This window comes from Rosa chinensis, chromosome 3 (assembly GCF_002994745.2).
Source record: "Rosa chinensis cultivar Old Blush chromosome 3, RchiOBHm-V2, whole genome shotgun sequence".
Classification (NCBI taxonomy): domain Eukaryota; kingdom Viridiplantae; phylum Streptophyta; class Magnoliopsida; order Rosales; family Rosaceae; genus Rosa; species Rosa chinensis.
Window position 1 is genome coordinate 29488722 of NC_037090.1, and position 26479 is coordinate 29515200.

Consider the following 26479-nt stretch of genomic DNA (forward strand, 5'->3'; position numbering starts at 1 on the left):
CCAAAGTCCATACATTAGCCAACCCTTTCGAACCACAAACCTCATAGAGAGCCTGCACAGAAGTTTCGTATTCATGGCTTCCAACCACCAAAACAATGCCCCTAATGAAGTGGTGGTTGTCATGGTTCCTTTACCGGCACAAGGCCACCTCAACCAGCTTCTCCACCTCTCCCGCCTCATCTCCGCGTACAACATCCCCGTCCACTTTGTCGGAACCCCCAATCACAACCGTCAAGCCAAGGTCCGAGTCCACGGCTGGGATCAAACCTCAGACGTCAAAAACACGATCCACTTCCATGACTTCATCATCCCTCCTGTCTTTTGCCCTCCTCCCAACCCCAATGCACCAAACAAGTTCCCTTCTCATCTCCTACCCACATTTGAAGCCACCACCCATCTCCGCCACCCTGTCGCCGCACTTCTGCGAAATCTAGCCTCCCAAACAAGGCGAGTGGTGGTCATCCACGACTCCATCATGGCTTCCGTCATCCAAGACATTGGTTCTATCGTCAACGGCGAGTCTTACACCTTCCACACTGTCTCCGCCTTCGCCGTCTTCTTGTTCTTGTGGGAAGGAATTGGATGTCCACCTGAACTCGAAGGGATACGAGTCAAGAGTAAAATCCCCGATACCACCCCAGGTCTGGAGGATTGCTTCCCCGACGAGTTCTTGAATTTTATTGTTACACAGTATGAATACACAGTGTACAACTCCGGGAACATCTACAACGCCAGCAGAACCATAGAAGGTGATTACATTGATTTACTGAACAAACTTGGTGATAACAAGAAGCATTGGGCTGTTGGGCCTTTCAACCCAGTTTTAGTACCGGAGAAAAAAGAAGGCTCAAATGATGGTAAAAGGCACGCTTGCTTGGAATGGCTTGATAAACAAGAACGAAACTCGGTGATCTACGTGTCGTTTGGGACAACAACGTGCATGACAGACGAGCAGATCAAGGAGCTGGCTATTGGGTTGGAACAAAGCAACCAGAAGTTCATTTGGGTGTTGAGGGATGCTGATAAAGGTGACCTTTTCATTGACGGAGACCAAGTTAGAAAGGCTGAGCTTCCAGAAGGGTACGAAGAGAAAGTGAAAGATAGGGGAGTAGTGGTCAGAGATTGGGCGCCCCAATTGGAGATTTTGTCCCATAAATCAACTGCTTGGTTTCTGAGTCACTGTGGATGGAACTCGTGCATGGAGAGCCTCACTTCGGGAGTGCCCATAGCATGTTGGCCGATGCACTCAGACCAACCGAGGAACACGACTTTGGTGACGAGGGTGCTCAAAGTTGGTCTCGTTATAAGGGATTGGGAGAGAAGGAACGAGCTTCTTACGTCGTCAATGGTGAAAGATGGTGTGGAGAAACTGATGGGATCTGGAGAAGTGGATGAGATAAGGAAGAAGGCAAGAGAGTTGGGTGCTGCCGTAAGAGGATCTATGGTGGAAGGTGGAGATTATCGCGTGGATTTGTCTTCTTTTATTGCTCACATCACCAGATAATTATGATGATCGAAAATGGGAATGTACGTAGTATTGGGAAGAATTGATGTATGATAATCAGTTGCGAAAAAGACTAATACTTCATGCCCCGTCTTTTTGTAACCACTTTGGAAAGCAAAGCACAACAACTGTATGAAGTACCATCTTGAATTTTTCTTTCAAGTAACAGCTGTTAGTTTCAATGTCTTTATCCTGACGAGCTAGTGAGTTACTGCTGCACATGCAAGGACCAGCCAGTTGGTACGTACGAGATAGTTGCTTCTACCAACTAGACATGGGTGCAATTCACTTGGTCAGAACCTCTCATGCAGCAGTTTTTCATTACTCGAACATTTTGCCAGCTCCACGATGATGACTTTTACTGGGCATGATCAAAATTGTTTTAACCGGATCTATTCATCAAGCAGAAAGAATATCGGTGCTGATCGATGATAATAATGAGTGTACGTGTGAAGTCTGCGAGATATATATATATATATACACAGTGGCGGATCCAGGATCCTAGAAGTGTCCAGGCTAATTAGAAATGCACAATTTTTTTTTTTTTTTTTTTTTGAGGTTTGGAACCCAGTGGGAGGCTCATCCTCACACCTTTATAATTTTTAATCAAAACATACAACGGAGGGGACATAAAACCAAACCCCGTAAATTAAAAATTACAAGCATACATTTGTTATAACATAACAATAAACTAACTAAATCGTACCCTCCGAGGCCCACTCACTTCAAACTCAGCAATCACAGAATCATTATCAATGCTATCGGCCAATTCTTTTTTGATGTAGAGAACCATCAAATCATCAAGAAACTCATCTTCCATCTTATTTCGAAGTTTGTTTTTTATGATATTCATATATGAAAATGCTCTCTCTATTGTTGCTGTAGAAACTGGCAGAGTTAGAATAAGACAAATCAATCTATAAATCATAGGAAAGAATGCTGAGTTTCTTGATTGAACTAACCGCCTACACAAATCAGACACAGTAGTTGTGTTGGCAAATCTTGGATCCCTCTGAATATCTGTTAGCAAAAACTCACACTCCATATCTAGAGCAAGCATATCATATGATGTAAAATCTTGAGGATAAAACCTCAAAGCAAGATTGTTAACATCTTCAGATTTAAATGATCGAAAATTATCACGTGGATCAAATGTAGCACTAAGAACAAGGATCTCCAACGAATCATCTGTAAATCTACTATCCAACTCTGCCAACTGAAAATCTATCACAGCATTAAGTATATTGATCCGATAATAATGCTCATTTGTAATATTTTGTTCACAACCCCTTATACCTTTCTTGTAAGGAGCAGACATATCTGGCATAATAATATCATACTCACAACAAAATGATTTAACCCTCATAATCAAAGCATCCCAACCATCTTCTCTCATATCTTGAAGTTTTGATTTTGTTATTGAAAGAAAATTGAGAGCATTCAAGATGTCTATGGCTTTTTTTTGCAATTACTGACAAAGAAAATCAGTAATCTTCATGACATCATGCATCACAAGCAAGCAAAACACAAAATCAAAACGCTGCATTGCCTTACCTACACTCTTTGCTTCTCCTTGTACTTTTTTTGGTCTATTTGCAACCATATCTACAAGAGTTGTTTGGGTACGTAGCTCCAAATAACTTAATCAAACTTGAAATAGAGCGAAGATGTGAACCCCAACGAGTAGCCCTTGCTCGTTGCAAAGCGCAAGTCTGATTAGCACATGTACCTGTCTCAAGTGCTCCAGTAGCTACTAAATCTGCAATTTCTTCTTCTCTAATAACTCTAAAAGCTAAATGTCTTTTTGCAGAAAAATCAACAAAATTTACAATCAAATTTAGAGTTGAAAAGAATTCTCAAATATCATGCACCCCTTTAGCTGCAGCATTTAAAGTCAATTGTAAGCGATGAGCAAAGCAATGAACATAATATGCATATGGACACTCTTCACGAAACAAAGCTTGTAAACCATTATATTCACCCCGCATGTTCCTAGCACCATCATATCCTTGCCCACACATATTTTCAACTTGAAGATCATATTGAGTAAGGACTTTGGATATCTCATCTTTTAGAGTTTGAGAACAAGTGTCTGCCACACTAAGCACTTTGAAAAACCGTTCTCTAATAAACCCATCACAATCAACAAATCGAAGAATGATAGCCATTTGTTCCCTATTAGATACATCAACCGCTTCATCAACAAGGATACAAAATTTGGCATCTCTCACTTCCTCCTGAATCTTGGTTCTAACTTTGTTACCAAGTATATTTGCAATTTGTTTTTGAATAATGGGAGAAATATACTTGGCATTCCCAGGAGCATTTTGTAAGACTTTGCGAACATCTATATTCATTCTTCCAAACGAATTCACAACCGCATTGAAATTGCCACCATTGGATGAATTAACCGATTCATCATGGCCTCTAACAGCACATCCTTGGTGTGCCAACAACCTTACACTCTATAGTAGTAATAAGCCAGAGTCGGTTATCTGCTACTTCTTGTGATGATTTTGTGCTAATCACTCTTTCAATATGCTTAGATGGGTTTCTTAGTGACTCCCACTTGTACATGGCAATATTATGTGTGGAATTTATGCCTCCTATGTGATGGAGAATGCCAGATTTTTTTGACATAACATTCTTCCAACCTTGAAACCCATGCTCAGTAAATGCTGGATGATGGGATGGATAACTATCAAACAAGAAACAAGGGAAGCAAAATGCTTTGTCCAACTCTTCAGAATACTCAAGCCAAGACCATTCTTTGAACCACTTGGGACTAAATCTTCGACCTTGACCTCCGTCAAATGAAGATGGGTAACTACTTAAGTGGGGTTGATACGGTCCTAAGACCACATAAGCTCTTCGAATATTGTCACGCTCATTCAAAGGGTACTTGCATATTGGACACCGTATTCCTGGATCACGTTCAAGGGAAGTAAAATAAAAACTTTCTTCTCTCTTAATTCTTTCATTACGACACTCTTCTAGTGGAATAGATGGAGAAGGGTTTAAAGGGACATCATTAACAGAATTATCAGTCACATTTCTACTCCCACTCCCATCGACACTATCACTTGATGGAGTATCATTTGCAAACCATGACAGAAGATTTTTGTACCTCTTGGGTTTCCGGTGATCCGACATTATATTCAATACCTATAATATTATATAAATACCACCATTAAAATATTATATATATATTAGACAATGAAACCAAGTCGGCAAGTCATAGTAATTAAACAATGAAACCAAGCTGCAACATTTAAACAATTATATATACCAATATACCATGATTACCATCATTAATTCATTATATTCAAGTCGGCAGAGAAACAAATCAACTAATCAATTCCAAGTCGGCACAGAGTCACAGAGAAACAAATCAACTAATCAGCACAGAGTCACAGAGAAACAAATCAATTAATCAAGTCGACTTCCGGCAAGTATTTGGAATCAAAAAAGTCAACAGAGTAAGAGACTCAATACCGACTTACCCAGAAATCCAGATTCACAGCAGCAACTCCGACTCGCTCGCCAACTCCAATTCTCCAAAGTCCAAATCAAACAATCTCACGCAGCAGCAAGCCAGCAAGTCAGCCACTGAGTCACTGACCTCCATCCAAATGCACAAGCAGGTCTGCCTACAAAACCAGTAAACCACAAACCCAAAAATTTAGAGTAGATTCATGGGATTTCCCCAAATTGAAATTAAAATCTCCATGAAGATGAAAGATAGAGTAATTGTACCTGTGAAATAGGGATCCCCAAATCGGATTGTGGGTTCACGGAGATTTCCGGTGGTGATTTGTGGGAGTATTCAATCCTTCACTTCAACTGACCCGCTGCGGCCTGTGGGAGACTGGGAGTATGCGATTTCGGACTTCAAGTCTTCAACATATATTTTTTTTTTCTTTGGACTGGTATGGGACTATGGGCTGAAGGGACATATACTTAGGGGTTTTTGGGCCAAAATGTTGTCTAGGCTATAGCCCATAAAGCCTTCTATGTAGTTCCACGCATGTATATATATATATATATATATATATATATATTTATGTAGTTTCTGTTGTAGAGAAACTGAAATTGAGAGGAATTTGCTGTGTATTCTCATTGATAATATGGGCCTTTTTATATAGAGGATTACAATGTATATAATCTCAATTAGACAAAGAAAGTAATCTTACATTGAATATGAATCTAGATCCTTCTAATGTAACCCTATTACCACTAGGTTAAGTAATCTAGAGTTTGGGCCAAACACAAATTATGGTTTTACTTGAACACTCCCCCTTGTGTTGCCCAAACGCAGTGCTTCTCTCGTTGCCTCATTAAAAACCTTGCCGAGTAACAAAAACCCAGTGGGACAAAAATAATCTCGGTCGAAGGGGAAAAAGAGCACAACACACCCTTCAAGTTTCGAGACCATACATGTAAACATTTCCCCCTGATGTCTGCATCCTCACCTGATGACAACGGTCATGGGAGTTTGGATAACTTCCTCAAACGATGCAACCAACATGTTTCTCGAAAGTGGAATTTAGGCAATGACTTAGTGAGCAAGCCTGTCATACTGTCCTCAGATTGAACCTAGTTCACTTTGATCTTGAGGAGAGTCTGTTGTTGCTGATTATCCTTGGTGTTGTCACTTTTGATGTAGCCTTGCTTCATTTGTGTAGGCTCATCTGTGGTAGACTTTAAACCACAACTTTTCAAACATGCGTAATTATGAATCCAATCCATATACATTCACGAACCACTTTGTGAAGAGTAATAATCTTTGCATTGTTCGAAGATATAGCGGCTAGGGTTTATTATGTAAACCTCCAAGATATCACGGTCTTTACCCATGGTGAACACTTAACTAGTTTGGGAATGACCTTTGTGTGGGTCAAAGAGACACCCAACATCAACAAAACCTTCCAAAACACATGTTGTTTTGGGATGGGGATAGTGGACGCAGGCCAGAGTTGGTGGCGTTCCTGGTGTGTGATGGGTCCGAATCCATTGTCTCTCTATATGGATAAAGCATGACCATATCAGTCGTACATCTCTAGTATAGAAAGATATCTTTTACACCAATCCAATGGTGTCGCGTTGGCGTAGAGCTATAACTTAGCTAATAAGTTCACTGCAAATGAGATGTCCGGTCTTGTGCATTAAGATAAGTACAATAGATTGTGCATTGAGATAAGTACAATAATGCGCCTATTGTACTTATGTAGGGCACTTCCGCCTCCAGCACATCTTCTCCATCATCATTCTGACCAAGAGGATCATTTTCAGGATCAAGACTACGGACGATCATGGGGGTGCTTGAAGGTTTGACCTTGTCAAAATGCCTAAGCATCTATCAACACGATGCTCAAGTTCCAAACCGAGACATAATCGTGTTCTCCCAAAATTCTTCATCTCAAACTCGGATTTCTAGTGTTCTATGGTTTCCATTAACTCTTTAAGGGCTTCCAATGAAGATCATGTCCAACATGAACTGCGATAGAATCCGAAACTTGTTATGGAAACACGTGGGCATATCCCTTCCCAATCAAGTAGTCATCTTAGTGAGCATTTCAACCTCTTTATAAAATGCGCTCCGTGGTCTAGAGCCACTTGACTTGGGTAAATGAAGTTCACCATGAACCTTCATGTACATTCCGTATCTAGATCCCCATACAGATACGTAGTGACCACATTTGTGTAATACCCGGATGTTTTCTTTAATCAAAGCAAAAACTTAATTATGGCATTGCTTTACTTTCCATGTTTTAAGGCTTTACCTTTCATGATTTTGTCTGCTTGAGAGTGATTAAAGTGAACGACCGACACCAGCAAAGGCTCACACACACACACACACACACACTCTCTCTCTCTCTCTCTCTCTCTGCCGAAACCAGCAACCAAAACAGAGCATTCCTCCTCCAAGCTGGTTCTCGCTCCACAGGACATCAATTGACCCCAGACCAAGTCCCACACCTTCGCCTCTTCCTTGCGCAGCTGCCGGTGGTAACCTTTCGCCGGCTCTTGAACCGTATACGGCGGTGGAACACGAGGCCGATTTGAGCTCGTTTTGGTTCCAAGCTTGATATCTCAAGCTACCGACCATCAATCCTCACCAAACTTCATCCTCCAGCTCACCTCAACCTCCTGAAGCTTCCAGAAGTGTCCTTGGACGGCGACGCTGAGCGTGGTGGCGGCTGGAAGTCAGACCCGATTCGAATCGAAAACCGGACTATCGATCCTGATATCTCGAGCTACAGACCACCATTTCTTGTGATTCTTGAACTGGTGAACTTGCCTTGAGTTGCTGAACAAATCTCCAGAAGGAACCGAATTGTTTTGTTGAAGTTTTTAGGTTGAAACTCAAGCTCACCGGATTCTGGAATTTTTCCGGCCACCGAAACTTTCGATCAGGATATCTCGAGCTGTAGAGCTTCGTTTTGATTGATTCTTAAACCAGTGAACTCGAATTGAGTTTCTGAAGAAGTCTCCAGAAAGGATCGAAGCGAGTGGTGGAGGTTTTTACGTCGATTGGAGCACCTACCGGATTCTGGAAAATTTCCGGCCAAGTTCAACTGTTCTAGGTAATTTTCGACCACTTTCGATCATTTTCAGACTTCATGCTAGTTAGAAAAATGGTTAGGCTTGATGAAATGAAGAGGAGCAGCCTGGCCCCGACACCATTGGAGGTGGTCGGCGGCGGCTCTGCCCCTAACTCCGGCGGCCCTTTCCGGCCACCTCCGGGGACCTTAAGGGTAGTTTCTGCCCATTTTTATGTTCTACATGTTAAGACGATCATTTCAATATATTATACGAAATTTTTGGATATGATTAAGTTATGAATTTTTACGTTACGATCGATTTCGATAGTTTGATTTATGATCTGTGAAGATCTGACCGTCCGATGGACTTGTAGTTTTGATATGTTGATCGTATGACTGTCCCAGTGACTTTGTGTGGTCATGGGTGAAGATCCGACCGTTGGATCTTCGTATAATTGTGAAATAGTGATTTAAAAGGCGATTCGTGAGAATCCGACCGTCGGATTTTTATATAAATTTGTGGAGATGTTAGTAAGGGCGATTCAGGAAGATCCAACCGTTAGATCTTCGTGATAATTTAGGAGGATGATCCTAAGGACGATCTGTGAGGATCCGACCGTTGGATCATCGTTTAATTTCGATCTAACCGTTGGATCGTCGTTTAATTATGTTTATGAGTTGTTGGCTAAGTTAAGATCGTATTGGATTAGGTTATTGACGGATTGATTTGGCGGACGATTATGAATCGTATCTTGAGCTGTTAAGAAGACGCAGCGGGATTTTAGAGGTGAGTAAACCTCACATGGTTCATATTACGAACCGAGTACATTTATTTACTTTATTTTGTCGTAATTGTGTGAAAATATTTATGGAATAAACATTTGTTTTAAATCATATGGACTTGATCAACTACAGTCCATAGGTAAGTAAAATAATTTTAACTATACAAATGAATTTCACAATTTTTATGCTTGAACTATAGTTGGTATTAGTGATTATCCCTGAGTGGATAATTACGTATATAAATATATATATATATATATATATATTTACGTGATTATATATGGAATGGTGTGACATTGAGGAGTGTGGAATTGTGATGATTTTATATATAATATGGATTTAAATGTATTGTGCCTTATTTATATATGATGATTTTGGATGGATTAATTCATGTTCGAAAAATCATAGTTGACTTGATGGGTTGTATAGAGGTCAATGATGTGGGTTCTGAAGACCAAATGGTCTAAGGTCCTTCGGTTTAACGATAAACCGGAGTGCATGTTTGTGAGGTTGTAGGAAAGATCACATGCGATGGGAATAACTGCTTGTAGAGTAGCTGCTTGTGATACTCTGAATTTCTATTGTGAGGTTTGTTATGCTCATTTAGAGCTTTACAATTTTACTTTGTAAGAGTGAGTTGTAATAATTAACTCAAGGTTTTCGAGATTTGAAATTTGAGTGGCATGTGGTGTGGTTGTTCTGAGAAAAAAATTCAGAACGTTTATTTGTTGTAGTTGTTTAATTCATTTTTCGGATTTGAATTTGTTATTCAAAAATTCGGGGCGTGACAATTTGTAAGCTGCATGATCAATTATTTGGAAACTACCAAACTGACAGGGTACGTAGTGGAGTGCAGTGACATCCATTACGAGAAAATATGTCTCATCATAGTCGATTCCAGGGCGTTTTGTGAGAATCCTTGCGCCAGAAGGCGAGATTACGATCTCTTTTTCTCATTACGCTTTCTAACAAAGACCCATTAGTTAACAGGTTTTATATTAGGAGGTGTTGGCATTATTGGCTCAAATACCCACCTCTTCGTTAGAGAATCCAACTTAACCTAGATCGCATTTTTCCATTTAGGCCAAATTTCTCTACGTTGGCGTTCATTCATCAACGGAGTGTGGTTCGATATCATCAGACTCAACAAACTCATGCGCAATGTAATGCGCAACTACATCATCAATTATGATGGAGTTCTATCCCACGTCTCATGTACACTAGTGTAATTTTCAAAGAGCTCTATATTCTTAGGAATAGGTTCTGACGTTGAGGCGTCCCCCAACAATAACCATAATCCGGAAGATCCTCATGAGACGGATTTTGAGTCTTGATGATCAAAGGATTGGAATGTGCCAAAATATCCTTCGAACTCACGGGCCTCCCACGCATCCTAGCTGGGGCCATGGCCTGCAACGCCAGCGTGCCACTCTCTTTGGCATTGGCGCCATGCCTACCTCTGTGTAGGGTGGCGCTACGTCCTCTCGTAGGGACGTCCATGTTTGCAGCATATTAGTGTGATCTCGTCACCTTAACAGGGATCGAGATGAGACATAATGGGGACAGACTACGACAATTCCTATCGTTCCTATTGAACATTTGTGTTCTTATCTCCCCCTAACGACAGGAAGACTATCTCATCAAAGTGACATCCGCAAATCTAGCGGTAAGGAGATCGCCTAGCAAGGGCATTTAAGTGGCAGATGATTGTTGGAATCTCAAATCCGACGTAGTTGCCTATTCGTCTATAAAGACCCATCATAGAGAGCTGTGGCATCGCAATTGGCACATAAATGACACACTCAAATATGCGTAAATACAATACTTGTACCCAGTCACTAGCTGTAAAGCAGAGGTACATTGAGTGGCGGTGGGTAGTAGACGAATTAGCAAAGTTGCATGCGATATTGCATCACCCCAAGCGGATATAAGGAGATTGGTGCGCATTACCAATGTCCGGACTACCATCGTAGTCGTTTTTGCAAGACCATTTGGGTGTGTACATGGGAATATGATGTCCAATATCAGTCCCATTGCAATAACCATCGAAAGTCTTCGATGTAAACTCTCTAGCAATGTCAAATCCAATTGACTGAATAGGATGATCCGGGGAGTGAGCCCGTTGTCATATGATGTTTGCTAGGAGTGTAGCATAATTAACATTAAAAGTGGGCAATGGCACAACACATGACCGGCGTGTTTGCGTGTCAACCAACATCATGAGATATTTAAATGTCCACAGGTTGGTTGAAACAGTCCACAGAATCCCTACGGATTCTATGTAAGAACAAAATGAGTATTTTCATATCCTTTGCATAGGAAGGTCTCAATCTAAATTTTCTTAAGGAACGGGATTTGTAAAACGAGCGAGAGGCTTTAGAAGTAACCAATGAGGATTTTGGTTGGGCCTAAGTGTCTGAAACGCTATTTGAAGCAAAGTTGGTGATTGCAGCATCACCTGGGGCGCCATCACCATGATGGATGCCATCCATGGCGTCATGGATAGGGACTGTGCCAGCAGTGTCGGTCACAATTAGTCCAGGAATCAACTTTTGATTCATGCTTCATTTCGCTCGAGAGAAAAGATGTCCATGTGAAGTCTTTAGTAGACGGATCATCTATCAGGACTAGGATGATATATCATGTCGTGACAAAGTCGATATGTGTCTAAATCCAAGAGATATTCTCTCATAACTTTTATTGGATTAAAAGCTCGAATAGTGACATAGAGTTCACTAGAGAGACACATAAACTTCTCTAAGATGCTCCTTTGTTCGCAATCATTAGAGGTATTGCAAAGGAACTCATTCTCATTCTCTACATGCGTTTTCGCATGAAATCTGTTGGCTACTCATAGATGCTATTTGTCCTAGGAGCGTAGAGAGTTTTTACGACAATAATCAAGGTGCCTTTTGGCAAGGGGAACTTAGGCTATTCCATGTCCTTGAATCAATACTGATGGCCCAACCATCGTAGTCACAAAGTCATATGCTCAAAATCAAAATGGAGTCATAATGAAAAGAACTCGAAATTTTATTCATAAACCAACAGAGTTACATAATTGTCTCTTTGATGAAAGAAAATCTAATCCAAAATGCTAGCTAATGCAAAATAATAGTAGTCGTCTAACTTCTTTCGGTGATTCCAAAATAAATGTGACCAGGTGAGTAGGGAGATGTCGGTGGAGCAAGGCTCGCTAAAGTACCACTAATCTCATAACCTTCCTAGACATCACACTTACTTTGGGTGAGCCTACTTTGAAGAAATACTAAACCATTAGCATCTACTACAAACAAATATGGCAATTGTCTATTACATCTCTTGGAAAAATAAAGACTTAAACAGAATTGGAGATCTATTGATCCCAACTAAATTTGTAGTCTTCAACCCTTCACTCTAGATCATCTTCTTAATCTTCTTGTTCCACATCGTGAGCTTCCCTTGCTTCACAATATGCTTTGTATGTGGTGAAAATTTCTCCACGAGCTCTACAAATGTGTGCCCAATGATCGGATACTCCACATCGAGAACATACATCTCTTTGCTCAGACTCCATTGATTGAGGAGCTTTGAAAGCGTCATTTAGATAGCTCTTGGTGGTGCCACCAACATGGCTAGAGGCATTGCCTCCCTCTCTCTTTCCAAGTTGACCTCTTCGGTTCTGTGTATGCCTATTTTGGCAGTTACCTTCCCAAGTAGAGTGATTAGAAGTATCCGTATGGTTCGGGTTTCACTCTTGGCGCCTTTTCTTAGGGGCGCGACTATAATTAGATTCCGGAATATGCTCTATTCCCACGGATCTCGAATTATAGTTCTTCACAAGGATGTTGTCATGCTTTTCAGCAACATTCATAACTCCAATGAGCTCATGAAACCTTGTGATTCGTCCTGCAGCAACATCGATTCGATAGTTCTTAGCAACCATAAATGCAGAGACGGGGAAGGTAGAGAGAGTCTTCTCAATCAGCATCGCATTTGTGATCTCTTTACCACAGAATTCCATTAAGGATTTAATGCGAAGTGCTTCCGAGTTGTAGTCAAGAATTGACTTGAAATCACAGAAGCGGAAGCTATGCCATCTCACTTCTAGGTCAAGAAGCAGGGAGTCACGGACGTTGCCAAATCTTTCTTCAAGTGAGACCCACAGCCTTCTGGGGTCTTCTTCATTCATACACTCGTACTGGAGCGAATCATCCATATGGCGAGTCATTAGGATGATGGCTTTCGCCTTATTTTCCATATGACGAGTCATTAGGATGATGGCTTTCGCCTTATTTTCCTCTAAGGCTGCTCTATTTGCTTCGAAAGCTTGTGCTTGCTCAACAGTTAGCACGTCCTTGCTAGGCTCGAGAATCGTATCCAGGATTCCATCGGCCTTGAGATGCTGGCGAACATTACGAACCCATCTGTGATATTCAGAGCCAGTTGTTCCCAATGGAGCAAAGTCCAATTTGTTCAAGTTATTCATCTTGAAATAGAACAAGAAAAAGGGTTAGTTTCGGAGCGAAAAAAGCTACCACGAAAACATATAAATTTCTGAGCGTAATCGCTTGCAAGAAATTAGGAATTTCCGAGCGTAGACGCTTCCAAGAAATTCGATTCCAAGAGAGGTTGGATTAGATCGAAACAATGATGTAAGTGGTCGATCATAAATTCTTTACAAACTCTAAGTTTGGAGGACTCTACAAGCTCCAAGCTTGGAGTGAGCACGAACCCTCACAGTTCGGCTTAATCAGGTCTCCCCTATGATGAAGAAAGGGGGGGTAGAAGAAGGGAGGTTGCAAGTCCCCGATAAAAAGAAGAGAAATTGAATTTAAAAACTCTAAAAAAGGGGAATTTTTAGAGGAAAAAAAAAAAAAAAAACCTTGAAAATAGGTAGTCGGAAAAGTGGCCAGAAAAAGGTTGACCGGAGTGTTGACCGACAATGCTGACGTGGCAGGCTGACTGGGCGCTGCTGATGTGGACGGGCTCTGGGCTGATGTGATTTGGGCCGAGAGCAACGACTGTCGGCCTGAGGTCTGCTTCTAGGCTTCTGGGCCTAGGGCTGGGCTCTGCTTCTGCCTCATTTTTTTTTTTTCTTCTACCGGTTCGGTTGCAGTCTATTCTGGTGGCCGGTTCAGGTAACTTCAGGATGGTTCCGGGATTGTAGTTTCCGGTTCTAGGGTTCTAGAACAATGGTGCTGCTGCTGGTGGAAGATGGCTGCACAAGGCTGGGAGGAAGGTTTGAACCTGGTAGAGGGACTTTCGTTACTTCAGTGGCCGGTTCGGTGGTTTTCCGACCGGTTCTTGGGGTGGGGCCGTCGGTTCTAGATTCCTGGAGTTGAGATCTACAAAGTGGGCGGCGGTGGTTTTTGGGATTTGAAGGCTACGAATTTAGGGTTTTAGGGTTAGAGCTTCGTGCTGATAACGTGTTGTAGAGAAACTGAAATTGAGAGGAATTTGCTGTGTATTTTCATTGATAATATGGGCCTCTTTATATAGAGGATTACAATGCATAGAATCTCAATCATACAAGAAAAGTAATCTTACATTGAATATAAATCTAGATCATTCTAATGTAACCCCTATTACCACTAGGTTAAGTAACCTAGAGTTTGAGTCAAACACAAATTAGGGTTTTACTTGAACAGTTTCTCCCTTTTTCTTCTTCTTAATTTTCTTGATTAAGCACCAATTATATCATATTCTGCATATATATGCTTGCCGACATGCTAATTAAGATCATGATGTTCAGTCAAAAATGTTTTGGGAAAAAAAAAAAAAAAAAAAACTCTTGATATTTTAAGGTGGGGGGAGATCTTATGGCCATTATTCTAATGCATATATAAATCAGCAATAGATGCATGGAAATTGAGAAGGTTTGAGTAAGAACTAAGAAGTGTGGGATAAGATATGCAGACGCACTAGTCGATCTGTTCGACCTTTTCTGCAAGGTGATGACTGATGACTGATGACTGATGACCAAATTTATCAAGATACTCAATTATTATAGTTATACTTTTTTAATTATTTTTGGCGGCGGCGATAAAACACTACTACTAGAGAAGCATCAATAGTGAGTGACCATATGCAAAAGAAAAAGGGTCTTGACGGGATGATTAGGAAAAAAAAAATGATAAATAAATAAAAGTGATGATAATGCTCAAGAACTTAAAAAAGGATTCTTTCAAGTTTAACCTAAAAAGGGATGTGGTAGGTGGCCACTACAAGGTGGCCACAAAAGGAAAAGAATTGGTTAATTGAAAGGGAAAGATATCTCATAAAATGACCTTATCATAAATAATTTAAAAAATCAAATGGAAAAAAAATCTCACACATTAAGAAAATACCTAATAAGTATAACATATAATCTCAGACTTGACAAACAACATACAGTAAAATCTTCTCTTTTTTAAAGTAAAAAACCTTAAGAGTCTGATTTATTGATTTATTGACGAAAAGAGAATAACATACAAGGAAAAAAAAAAGGAATACATAAATCATCTACATTTTCATTTTCATTAGTATAAAAACCCTTGAGGCCTTGAGTACTGAACCGAAGAACTCATATCAAAAGCCAACCATTTTTCAAGTTTTGTATTCATGGCTTCTAATGAAGTGGTGATTGTCATGGTGCCTTTACCATTGCAAGGCCACCTCAACCAGCTCCTCCACCTCTCCCGCCTCATCTCCACCTACAACATTCCCGTCCACTTCGTCGGAACCCCCAATCACAACCGTCAAGCCAAGCTTCGAGTCCAAGGCTGGGATCAAACCTCAGACGGCTCAAACTATATCCAATTCCATGACTTCTCCATCCCTCCTTTTCCTTGCCCCCCTCCCAACCCTAGTGCACCAACCAAGTTCCCTTCTCATCTCCAACCCACATTTCAAGCCACCACCCATCTCCGCCACCCAGTCGCCGCACTTCTACGCAAACTAGCCTCTCAGTCAAGGCGAGTAGTCGTCATCCACGACTCCCTCATGGCTTCCGTCATCCAAGACGTGGGTTCCATCGTAAACACCGAGTCCTATACCTTCCACACTGTTTCCGCCTTCGCCATTTTCCTGTTATTATGGGAATCAATTGGAAAGCCTTCTGAGCTAGAAGGGGTGGAGGTCCAAATCCCTGACACCGTCCCCCGTCTCGAGGATTGTTTCCCCGACGAGTTCTTTGATTTCGTTGTTGCTCAATATGAATACAAAAAGTACAGCTCAGGGAGCATCTTTAACACCAGCAAAACCATAGAAGGTCAGTACATAGATTTACTAAGCAAATTAGGTGATAATAAGAAGCATTGGGCTATTGGGCCGTTCAACCCGGTGTCCATATCCCTGAAAACTCCAAAGCACATGTGCTTGGATTGGCTTGATAAACAAGATGCCAACTCAGTAATATATGTGTCTTTTGGAACAACCACCACCATGACAGATGAACAGATCATGGAGTTGGCTATTGGGTTGGAAGAAAGCAAACAAAAATTCATTTGGGTATTAAGAGATGCTGACAAGGGTGACCTTTTCCTCGACGGAGACCAAGTTAGAAAGCCTAAGCTTCCAGAAGGGTATGAACAGAGAGTGAAAGATAGGGGAGTAGTAGTTAGAGATTGGGCGCCCCAGTTGGAGATTCTGTCGCACAAATCAATTGCTTGGTTCGTAAGTCATTGTGGATGGAACTCATGCATGGAAAGTGTCACGATGGGAGTTCCCATAGCATGTTGGCCGATGCACTCGGACCAACCAAGAAACACGGTTCTGGTTACTAGGGTGCTCAAAGTTGGTTTGGTTATGAGAGATTGGGAGAGAAGGGGTGAGCTTGTGACATCTTCAATGGTGAAAGATGGTGTGCAGAAATTGATGGGATCTGGAGAAGCGGATGTGATAAGGAAGAGGGCAGGAGAGTTGGGTGTTGCTGTGAGAGGGTCGATGGGGAAAGGCGGAACTTCTCGGGCGGAGTTGTCTTCATTTGTTGCTCATATTACTAGATAGTACTGAAACATGAAATGTCGTACTGGGAATAAAAAAATTATAAATAAAAACATTTTATAAACGTAAAGTTGTATGTGCACTTTTAATTCTGTTAGAAAAACTTGTTAAAGTGGCTCAATTTCGGAAAGATCTACCAAAAATGGAGGTCTGCGCCTTTCCTCCATTCAATAATATATAGAAAGCTTTTTGAATCGTTTTAATTTTTTGAATTATTTTTTGGTGCATCGCTAATTTTGAATTGGAAATACAAATTCACTCTAGTTATACTTACCAATTCTTTTTACAAACAATATCAGCAATCCAGTTCATCCGTAATCTGACTCGTATAGCCATGACATAATCAAATTAGTCTTCATATCTCGAAATGGTAGAATCACTTATTCACCACAAAAGGGATCCAGATTTGGACCACATAAATGTAATGATTCAAGTCATGCATGTAATAGAGTTTTTTTTTTTTTTTTTTTTGGAGATTAATGATATCCTTAAATCCTTAATGAAACTTCATTAATAATTACCGATGGGAGTGAACTCAATGGGAGATGCCCAAAACAAGGCCCAAGTATAAATAAACCTAATAAGGAAAATTATAACTCAACCATAATCCACATGGATAGGCAAAAGAGTGTAACCCAAAAAATTAAATAAAGCATCAACTCCTACAATACTAACATAGCCGTCGCCGTCCAAGCTCTTCCGCACAGCAGCCGCTGCAGTCGCCGCCAAAAGCCAAGAGGGTGCGAGAAGTGCTGAATTGAAGTGATGAGTGCCGAGTGACCGTTGCTAGAAAAATCTCAAAAAGCAGATCCAGTCAAAATCAAAGTTTAAGGGGATGAGAGAGAGGAACCAACACCACACACTGACTTTCTTTTCTCCACCAGAGAGACTCAAACCTGGAAGGGAACAAAGCCACAGAAATGGGACAGAAGCCAATAGTAAAGAAAAAAACCAATGGTGAATGGGGAGTGAAACATCCATGCGTGAGCATCCATACTCCTTTAGGTAAGTGATTCTCACTTTTAAGAGGTAGCCACGAAATCCTTCATGGAGCAGGTCTTTGGTAGATGGAGGGGAGATGGTGTGAGGTAATGGGTGAGGGGAGTCATGGAGTTTTTTGGATTTGAAATTTTTTTGGGTTGATCGGCAAAGAAAAGAGGAACAAGGTCCTCTAGAACTGAACATAAGCCAGCAAAATCAGCACAAAATGGGTGTAAATCACCACAGGGGGTGTGAGAGAAGCAAGAGAAAAAGATGAAGAACAGATGAACTAAGAAAAAGAGAGGCCAAACTAGAGAGGCTACCCCCAACTCTCAAGCCTTCGATCTAGATCCAGAGGGATCAAGATCCGGGCAAGAGAGAAGGGGGAGGGCCTAGAGAGAGACGCTCTGTTGGTTGGAGCTAGTGTAGAGTATTTTGTTTTCTAACTTTTTTACTTTTCCTAGGTTCAATGACAGTTTCATGCTGTTTTGTTTTCTCACTTTAAGAAGATCGAACTAGGATTCACAAGGCCAAGGTGCTTTATTATAGTCTATATATCAGATCCATAATGATTGTAGAATTTATTTTTTATAAACTTTACATCTCTAGATCGATTCTAAATTTAGTAATTATTTGTTCGGTGTCTTTATCACTTGGTTTAAGCAAGGATAGCAACTATGGATCCAAAACATGCATACATGACATTTAGAACAGTAAGCATGAATTGTGTCTTGTCCTTCCATCTGGTGAAATTTGTTCCATCAAATTTCTCAAATGTGTCGACATCTTGGTTGATAATACTCATATATATGTTTCTAGACTTGTTCTCCATAGCGAAAATAATACTTTAAGATTGTTGGATATATAGATGAAAATAGGAGAATGGGAAAAAAGGAAATAAAAGAACAACTATGAGAAATGATTCAAATTAAACGTCAAAGTTGTTCTTCTATTTTTTTTTTTTCCATTCTCATATTTTCATTAATATACCCAACACATCAGACCCAATTTTCACCGGAGCAAACATCCTTATATGTAAGAGGTGCAATTCTTAGTCTCAAATTTAGTATTATTACTTCAAACCATATTTTTCAATATACCCAACACATCAAACCCAGTTTTCACTGAGCAAACATCCTTATAAGAGGTGCAATTCATAGTCTTAAATTTAGTATTATTACTTTAAACAATATTTTTCAGTAAGTTTGATATGGCAGGTGAGTGAGGTAACAAATTTGCCTTTTATAATCTAGATCTATGTATGGTTTAGTAATCTTTGTAGTCAAATTTCTCACTTTTACTTTCATACTGTGATATAAGTTGTAGGTTATCTCAATCTATTTTATTTTCAATATAATGGTAAGGATTTAAGCCTAGCTGACGCTTGTAGTTCAACTGTGCTTTAGGACGAATCATTAGACTTTTCTTTGAGGGAGGGAGAGAGAGAGAGAGAGAGAGAGAGAGAGAGAGAGAGAGAGAGAGAGAGAGAGAGAGAGAGAGAGATTCACATTAAGCTTATGATATGTAAGTACATCATATAGTTATTCTAGTCTATCCTCAATTCAAACTTAAAATGTACGAAACAAAAGCGTCTTTCAAATTAGTAGATCTGTTACCTATTTGTTTAAAGATAAGAGACAACATTATAAGTGCGATTATTGTCACCTTAACATTTTCTTTGTTCACCCTACATTTTAATTTCAATTATTAAATTTACTTATCTAACTCATTTATCTTTTCAAAAATATCCTTATGTGACATATCCCATTAAAAAAGAAACCTTTTTTTTTAACAAAATCTCTCATTAATTTAGGGAATTTTTTTTAAACAATACATGAACTAAAGGTCATTGTGAATTAACGTTCTTTACTTTACACTAATTACACTTTGGTACCTGGACTATAAAACCCGACCCAATTATTGTACCTACCGTTAATAACACCGCTAACCTTATGTCATTATACATTTTTTAAAGGGTAGTTTGGTATTCTCTCTCTCTCTCTCTCTCTCTCTCTCTCTCTCTGTCTCTCTCTCTCTCTCTCTCTCTCTCTCTCTCTCTCTCTCTCTCTGTCTCTGTCTCTGTCTCTCTCTCTCTCTCTCTCTCTCTCTCTCTCTCTCTCTCTCTCTCTCTCTCTCTCGCTGCAACGAGCAATTGGGAAAACAAATCTTGAAAACAAATCTTTAGAAAGAAAATACCAAAAATCAAATGCTCCTATGTTCTTCATGTTCAACCAAGCCAACAAACAGTAGAGACACCCATAACCCATAGCATACGATACCATGATTCAGGCTTGGAATTGCAGATGAAGCAAACCTTCTCTTACTATTTCTCGCTCTATTAAAAGTTGGTCTCTAATACTCGGATTGCTTTATAATCTGAGAAGACTGATAGTATATAATGCTTGATTTGTTCCTGTCAGAACCCAATTGGAAAGAAGATGACTTTGCCGAGATGAGAGTGTCTCTCTTGAACAAATTGGAATATGTTATTTGGTCGTTGATGGCTTCTGGAGGTCAATCAAAGTCTAGACTATAGCTTTGCAACACTATAGCTGGCATAAGTTCTATCACTCATCATCAACATGAGTTGTTTATCGACTTATTGAGATCTAAGAAGCTGATGAAGAGCACCGAGCTCTTGCTTCTCTCTGATTCTGCAAATCCTTCTCGGGAACACGTACATTATACCCATCTTGCTTGCATCTTCTGATTTGGGTTTTGGAGAAGAGCACAGGGAGATCTGAATTCTATTACATGTGGAAGATTTACAAGGATTTGGGGTTCGTTCATTTGCTATTTGAGCTTCATTCTTGTCTTCTGGTCCTTACTACCTTGTGCTTCATAGCAGTTCTAATCTGGGCTCCCAAAATAGAAAAGGATGTAACGCAGAGATACATTGAGTGGCGGCAGGTCGTAGTCGTTTACCGCGAGACCATTTGATATTGCATAGCTGCATGTGATATTGTATCACCCCAAGCGAATATAAGGAAATTGGTGCGCATTACCAATGTCCGGACTACCATCGTAGTCGTTTACCGCGAGACCATTTGGGTGTATACATCGGGATGTGATGTCCAACATCAATCCCATTGCAATAACCATCGAAAGTCTTTGATGTAAACTCTCTAGCATTGTCAAGTCCAATTGACTGAATATGAAGATTTGGGGAGTGAGTCTGTTGTCATATGATATGTGCTAGGAGTGTAGTATACGCAGCATTTACAGATGGACAATGGCACAACACATGACCAGCGTGTTTGCGTGTCAACCAACATCATGAGATATTTAAACGTCTGTAAGTTGGTTGAATCAGTCCACAGAATCCCCACGGATTCTATGTAAGAACAGAATAAGTATTTTCATATTCTTTGCATAGGACGGTCTCAGTCCTAATTTCCCTAAGGGACGGGCTTTGTAAAACGAGCAAGAGGCCTTAGAATCAACCAATGAGGATTTTGGTTGGGCCTAAGCGTCTGAAATGCTATTTGAAGCAAAGTTGGTGATTACAGCATCACCTAAGGCGTCATCACCATGTTGAACGTCATCCATGGCTTCATGTATAGGGACTGTGCCAGCCCTAAGCTAGTGGAGGACAGCGGCGGTGCCAGAGGTAGCACCGACCGTCACACTTAATCCAAGAATCAACTTTTGATTCATGCTTCGTTTCGCTCAAAAGAAAAGATATCCAGATGAAGTCTTTAGTAGACGGATCATCATATCATGACTACGATGACCTATCCTATCGTAACAAAGCCAATATGTGTCTAAATCCAAGAGATCTTCTCTCATAACTTTATTGGATTTAATAGCTCGAATAGTGACATGGAGTCCATTAGAGAGACACATAAACTTCTCTAAGATGCGCCTTTGTTCGCAATCATTAGAGATATTGCAAAGGAACTCATTTCTGTTCTCTACATGCGTTTTTGCATGGAATCCGTTGGCTACTCATAGGTGCGATTTGCCTTAGGAATATAGAGAATTTCTGTGACAATAATCAAGGTGCCATTTGGCAAGGGGAACTTGGGCTATTCCATGTCCTTGAATTAATATTGATGGCCTAGTCATCGTAGTCACAAAGTCATATGCCCATAATCAAAATGGAGTCATAATGAAAAGAACTCGAAATTTTATTCATAAGCCAACGGAATTACATCATTGTCTCTTTGACCAAAGAAAATCTAATCCAAAATGCTAGCTAATGCAAAACAATGGCAGTCGTCTAACTTCTTTCGGTAATTCCAAAATAAATGTGGCCAGGTGAGTAGAGAGATGTCGGTGGAGCAAGCCTCGCTTAAGTACCACTAATCTCAGAACCTTCCTAGACATCACACTTACTTTGGGTGAGCCTACTTTGAAGAAAGACTAAACCTTTGGCATCTACTACAAAAATATATGGCAATTGCCTATTACATCTCTTGGAAAAATAAAGACTTGAATAGAATTGGCGATCTATTGATCTCAGCCAGATTTGTAGTCTTTAACCCTTCACTTTAGATCATCTTCTTGATCTTCTTGTTCCACATAGTGAGCTTCTCTTGCTTCACAATATGCTTTGTAGGCGGTGACAATGTCTTCACGAGCTCTACAAATGTTTGCCCAATGACCGGATACTCCACATCGAGAACATGCATCTCTTGCTTAGACTCCATTGATTGAGGCGCTTTGAAAGCGTCATTTAGATGGCTCGTAGTGTTTGTGGCGCCACCAACATGGCCAAAGGCGTTGCCTCCCTCTCTCTTTCCACGTTGACTTCTTCGGTTCCGTGTTCACCTATTTTGGCGGTTACCTTCCCAAGTAGAGCGATTATATGGACCAGAACGTCCAGAAGTATCCCTAAGATTAGGGTTTCGCTCTTGGCGCCCTTTCTTAGGGGCGCGACTATAATTGGATTCTAGAATATGCTCTGTTTCCACGGATCTCGAATTATAGTTCTTCACAAGGATGTTGTCATGCTTTTTAGCGACATTCATAGCTCCAATAAGCTCATGAAACCTTGTGATTCGTCCTGCAGTAACATCGATTCGATAGTTCTTAGCAACCATCAATGCAGAGACGGGGAAGATAGAGAGGAGTCCTCTCAATCAACATCGCATCTGTGATATCTTTTCCATAGAATTCCATTAAGGATTTAATGAGAAGTGCTTCCGAGTTGTAGTCAATAACTGACTTGAAATCACAGAAGCGGAGGCTATGCCATCTCACTTCTAGTTCAGGAAGCAGGGAGTCACGGATGTTGCCAAATTGTTCTTCGAGTGAGACCCACAGCCTTCTAGGGTCTTCTTCATTCAAATACTCGTACTGGAGCGAATCATCCATATGACGAGTCATTAGGATGATGGATTTCGCCTTATTTGCCTCTAAGGCTGCTCTATTTGCTTCTAAAGATTGAGCTTGCTCAATAGTTAGCACGTCCTGCCTAGGCTCGAGAATCGTATCCAGGATTCCATCAGCCTTGAGATGCTGGCGAACATCACGAACCCACTTGTGATATCCAGAGCCAGTTGTTCCCAATGGAGCGAAGTCCATTTTGTTCAGGTTACTCATCCTGAAAGAGAACAAGAAATTATGGTTAGTTTCGGAGCGTAAAAGTCTACCATGAAAACATATAAAATTTCTGAGCGTAGTCGCTCCCAAGAAATTAGGAATTTCTTAGCGTAATAACTTCCAAGAAATCCGATTCCAAGTGATATTAGATTAGATCGAAACAATGATGTAAGTGGTCGATCATAAATTCTCTACAAACTCTAAGTTTGGAGATCTCAACAAGCTCCAAGCTTGGAGTGAGCACGAACCCCCACAGTTCGGCTTAATTAGGTCTCCCCTATGATGAAGAAAGGGAGGTAGAAGAAGGGAGTTTGCAAGTCCCCGAGAAAAAGAAGAGAAAATGAATAAAAACTCAAAAATGGGAACTTTTAGTAAAACAATACCTCGAAATAGGTTGCCGGAAAATTTGGCAGGAAAAAGTCACCGGAAAGTGGCAGGAAAAGTCACCGGCAAAGGTTGACCGAGCTGCTGACGTGGCGTGGGTCCCATGTTGAGGTGGCTTGGGTCCCGGTGCTGACATGGCACGGATCTCGTGCTGACGTGGCGCGGGTCCGTGTGCTGACATGGCAGTGCCCACTGCCATGGGCTTGGGCTTGGTCTTGTTCTTGGGCTTCTTTTTCTTTGTTTTTTTTTTCTTTCTTCTGCAGGTTTTTGGCAGGCCGGTTCACCAATATCTAGACCAGTTTTTGGAGTTTTGCTTCCGGTTCCTGAATCCTGGGGTTGAGGCGCTACTGATGGCAAAATGTGGTAGCAATCGGAGGTCCGGAAGGTAGTGAAGCGATGGAGGGATCCCTTTTTTTTCTTCTTAGAGGACTGGTTCGATACTTCTGATGGCCGATTCAGTAGTTTTCCGGCAGGTTCTGGTGGTTCTGCCGCCGGTTCTGGAATCCTGGGATTGAGGGATTTAATATATGCGGCGATGGTGGCTAGGGTTTAAAGGCTACGAATTTAGGGTTTCAGGGTTAAGGCTTCGTGCTGATAACGTGTTTAAGGAAAACTGAAATTGGGAGAGAATTGAGACGTGCTTTCATTGATAATAGGGGCCTCTTTATATAGAGGATTACAAGGCATAGAATCAGAGTTCTACAAGAAAACGTAATATTACAGTTGATTAGATATCTCCAAGATTCTCCGATATTATCTCTATTACCACTAGGTCAAGTAACCGAGAGTTTGGGTTAGACACATATTCTAGATTTACTTAAACAGTAATTTTATAATATTACTTGGAGGTTCAACGTATTAAATGAGTCAATTTTAGATTTTTAGTGGATCAAGGAACAAACCTCAACAAGATCTATTATTAAACAGTTTAGAGACATGTTATCTCGAAGTACCCATTTAATAAGAGAGGTTGGGTTTAAATTGGCGTTTGCAACACAATTATTATGTAAGTTGGCTTGTGAAATGTCTTAAAAAAAAAAAAAAAAAAAACAGTTGGCTACTGAAAATTTAATATATTGACACAACGTAAACCAAATACAACCCGACCCATTGACAACATTATTATTAACTACGATAATTATTTGAGTTTTTCCCCTCAGACCGGTCAAAACTTTCATGAACCGGACAGAATGATACCCAATCTTTCAAAGTGACCAAAATGGTACCTGAACTTTCAAAATGTGGCCAAATGGATACCTCCGTTAAATTTTCGTCACTTTACCGTTAGTGCAGCCCATGTGCCGCGCATGTGACTGAAAATTTTCGTCACTTTACCGTTAGTGCAGACCGGTCAAAACTTTCATGAACCGGACAGAATGATACCCAATCTTTCAAAGTGACCAAAATGGTACCTGAACTTTCAAAATGTGGCCAAATGGATACCTCCGTTAAATTTTCGTCACTTTACCGTTAGTCTACCTCTAATTTTCCCTCCAAATATTTCCGCCAAACATATATCTCTTTTTTTTTTTCTCTTCTTCTTCCCTTTTTCCTGAGAATAATCATGTACCTATTTTCTATACAACTGAACATATCATTTGAGATGACCTCTGCAATTTCTTAGAAGAAAACAACTTCAAATTCTGTACAGAAGAAGGAAATATAATTTCAGTAATGATGCCATACCTGGATTGCTCCTTAGCAATTCTTTCCTGTACGATGCAAGCTTATTGTATAGAAAATAGGTACATGATTATTCTCCGGAAAAAGGGAAGAAGAAGAGAAAAAAAAAAAAAGATATATGTTTGGCGGGAATATTTGGAGGGAAAATTAGAGGTAGACTATGAGAGAGGGTGGAAATATATCAGATCATAAATTTAGGGGTATTATGGTCTTTTTACCTTAATTTTCAGTCACATGCGCGGCACATGGGCTACACTAACGGTAAAGTGACGAAAATTTAACGGAGGTATCCATTTGGCCACATTTTGAAAGTTCAGGTACCATTTTGGTCACTTTGAAAGATTGAGTATCATTCTGTCCGGTTCATGAAAGTTTTGACCCGTCTGAGGGGAAAAACTCTAATTATTTTCATTAAAGATTCTGAGTTTCTGACCAACTGTCGCATTCAAATTCAAAAAGATACTAAAGAAATTTGATTTATTTCCTTATGATAGAGTGATAGACAGAAGAAAAATGAAAAATGACCTCAATTACAAAAACTGGCCGGAATCCACCATAAAGGTAACAAATTGAACTTTCACTGCTACTATATCTCCGGAGGGATGACCTTTAACCAACTAGCCAAGCCGCAATGAAAGACTTGTGCCTAAAAAACCAATACTACTCTTAAGACCAGTATCTCCCATATCTCAATTCAAATGCGAAACTGGCCAGAATCGTTAATTGAACTTTCACTACTGCTATATCTCCAGAGAGATGACCTTTAACTAGGGCTGTCAATTTTTACACGACCCGATAACACGACTCGAAACCCGCACGAAATAAAACTGGTTGAAGCCGCACGATAAAAAAGCGGGTCGACAGCGGGTCAACCCGTCATGACCTATTTAATAAACGGGTCGGTCATAGGTCAACCCGCCAACACGAAGTGAACTCGTATAACCCGATTATGCTATACTTCTTGAAATTTTGGACGTTAGGAGTATTTGATTATAGGATTGGACAATTTGAAATATTTTGCTTTATCATTATTGGATTTAATTATTTATGAATTATATATAATTATTTATATTATTCGTCTTATGAA

General features: G+C 40.3%; 2 protein-coding genes across 2 annotated transcripts; both read left to right on the top strand.

Moving 5' to 3' along the window:
* LOC112193626 (zeatin O-glucosyltransferase) lies at window positions 1-1816 on the top strand. Its single transcript, XM_024333834.2, has 2 exons — window positions 1-17; window positions 55-1816. Exon 2 carries the CDS (start codon window positions 74-76, stop codon window positions 1502-1504), a length of 1431 nt encoding a protein of 476 aa, XP_024189602.1. The 5' UTR covers window positions 1-17; window positions 55-73; the 3' UTR covers window positions 1505-1816.
* Window positions 1817-15259: 13443 nt separating this feature from the next.
* LOC112191258 (zeatin O-glucosyltransferase) lies at window positions 15260-16952 on the top strand. The gene has a single exon (XM_024330590.2). The coding sequence runs from the start codon at window positions 15415-15417 to the stop codon at window positions 16798-16800; it is 1386 nt and encodes a 461-aa protein (XP_024186358.1). The 5' UTR covers window positions 15260-15414; the 3' UTR covers window positions 16801-16952.
* The last annotated feature ends 9527 nt before the right edge of the window (window positions 16953-26479 follow it).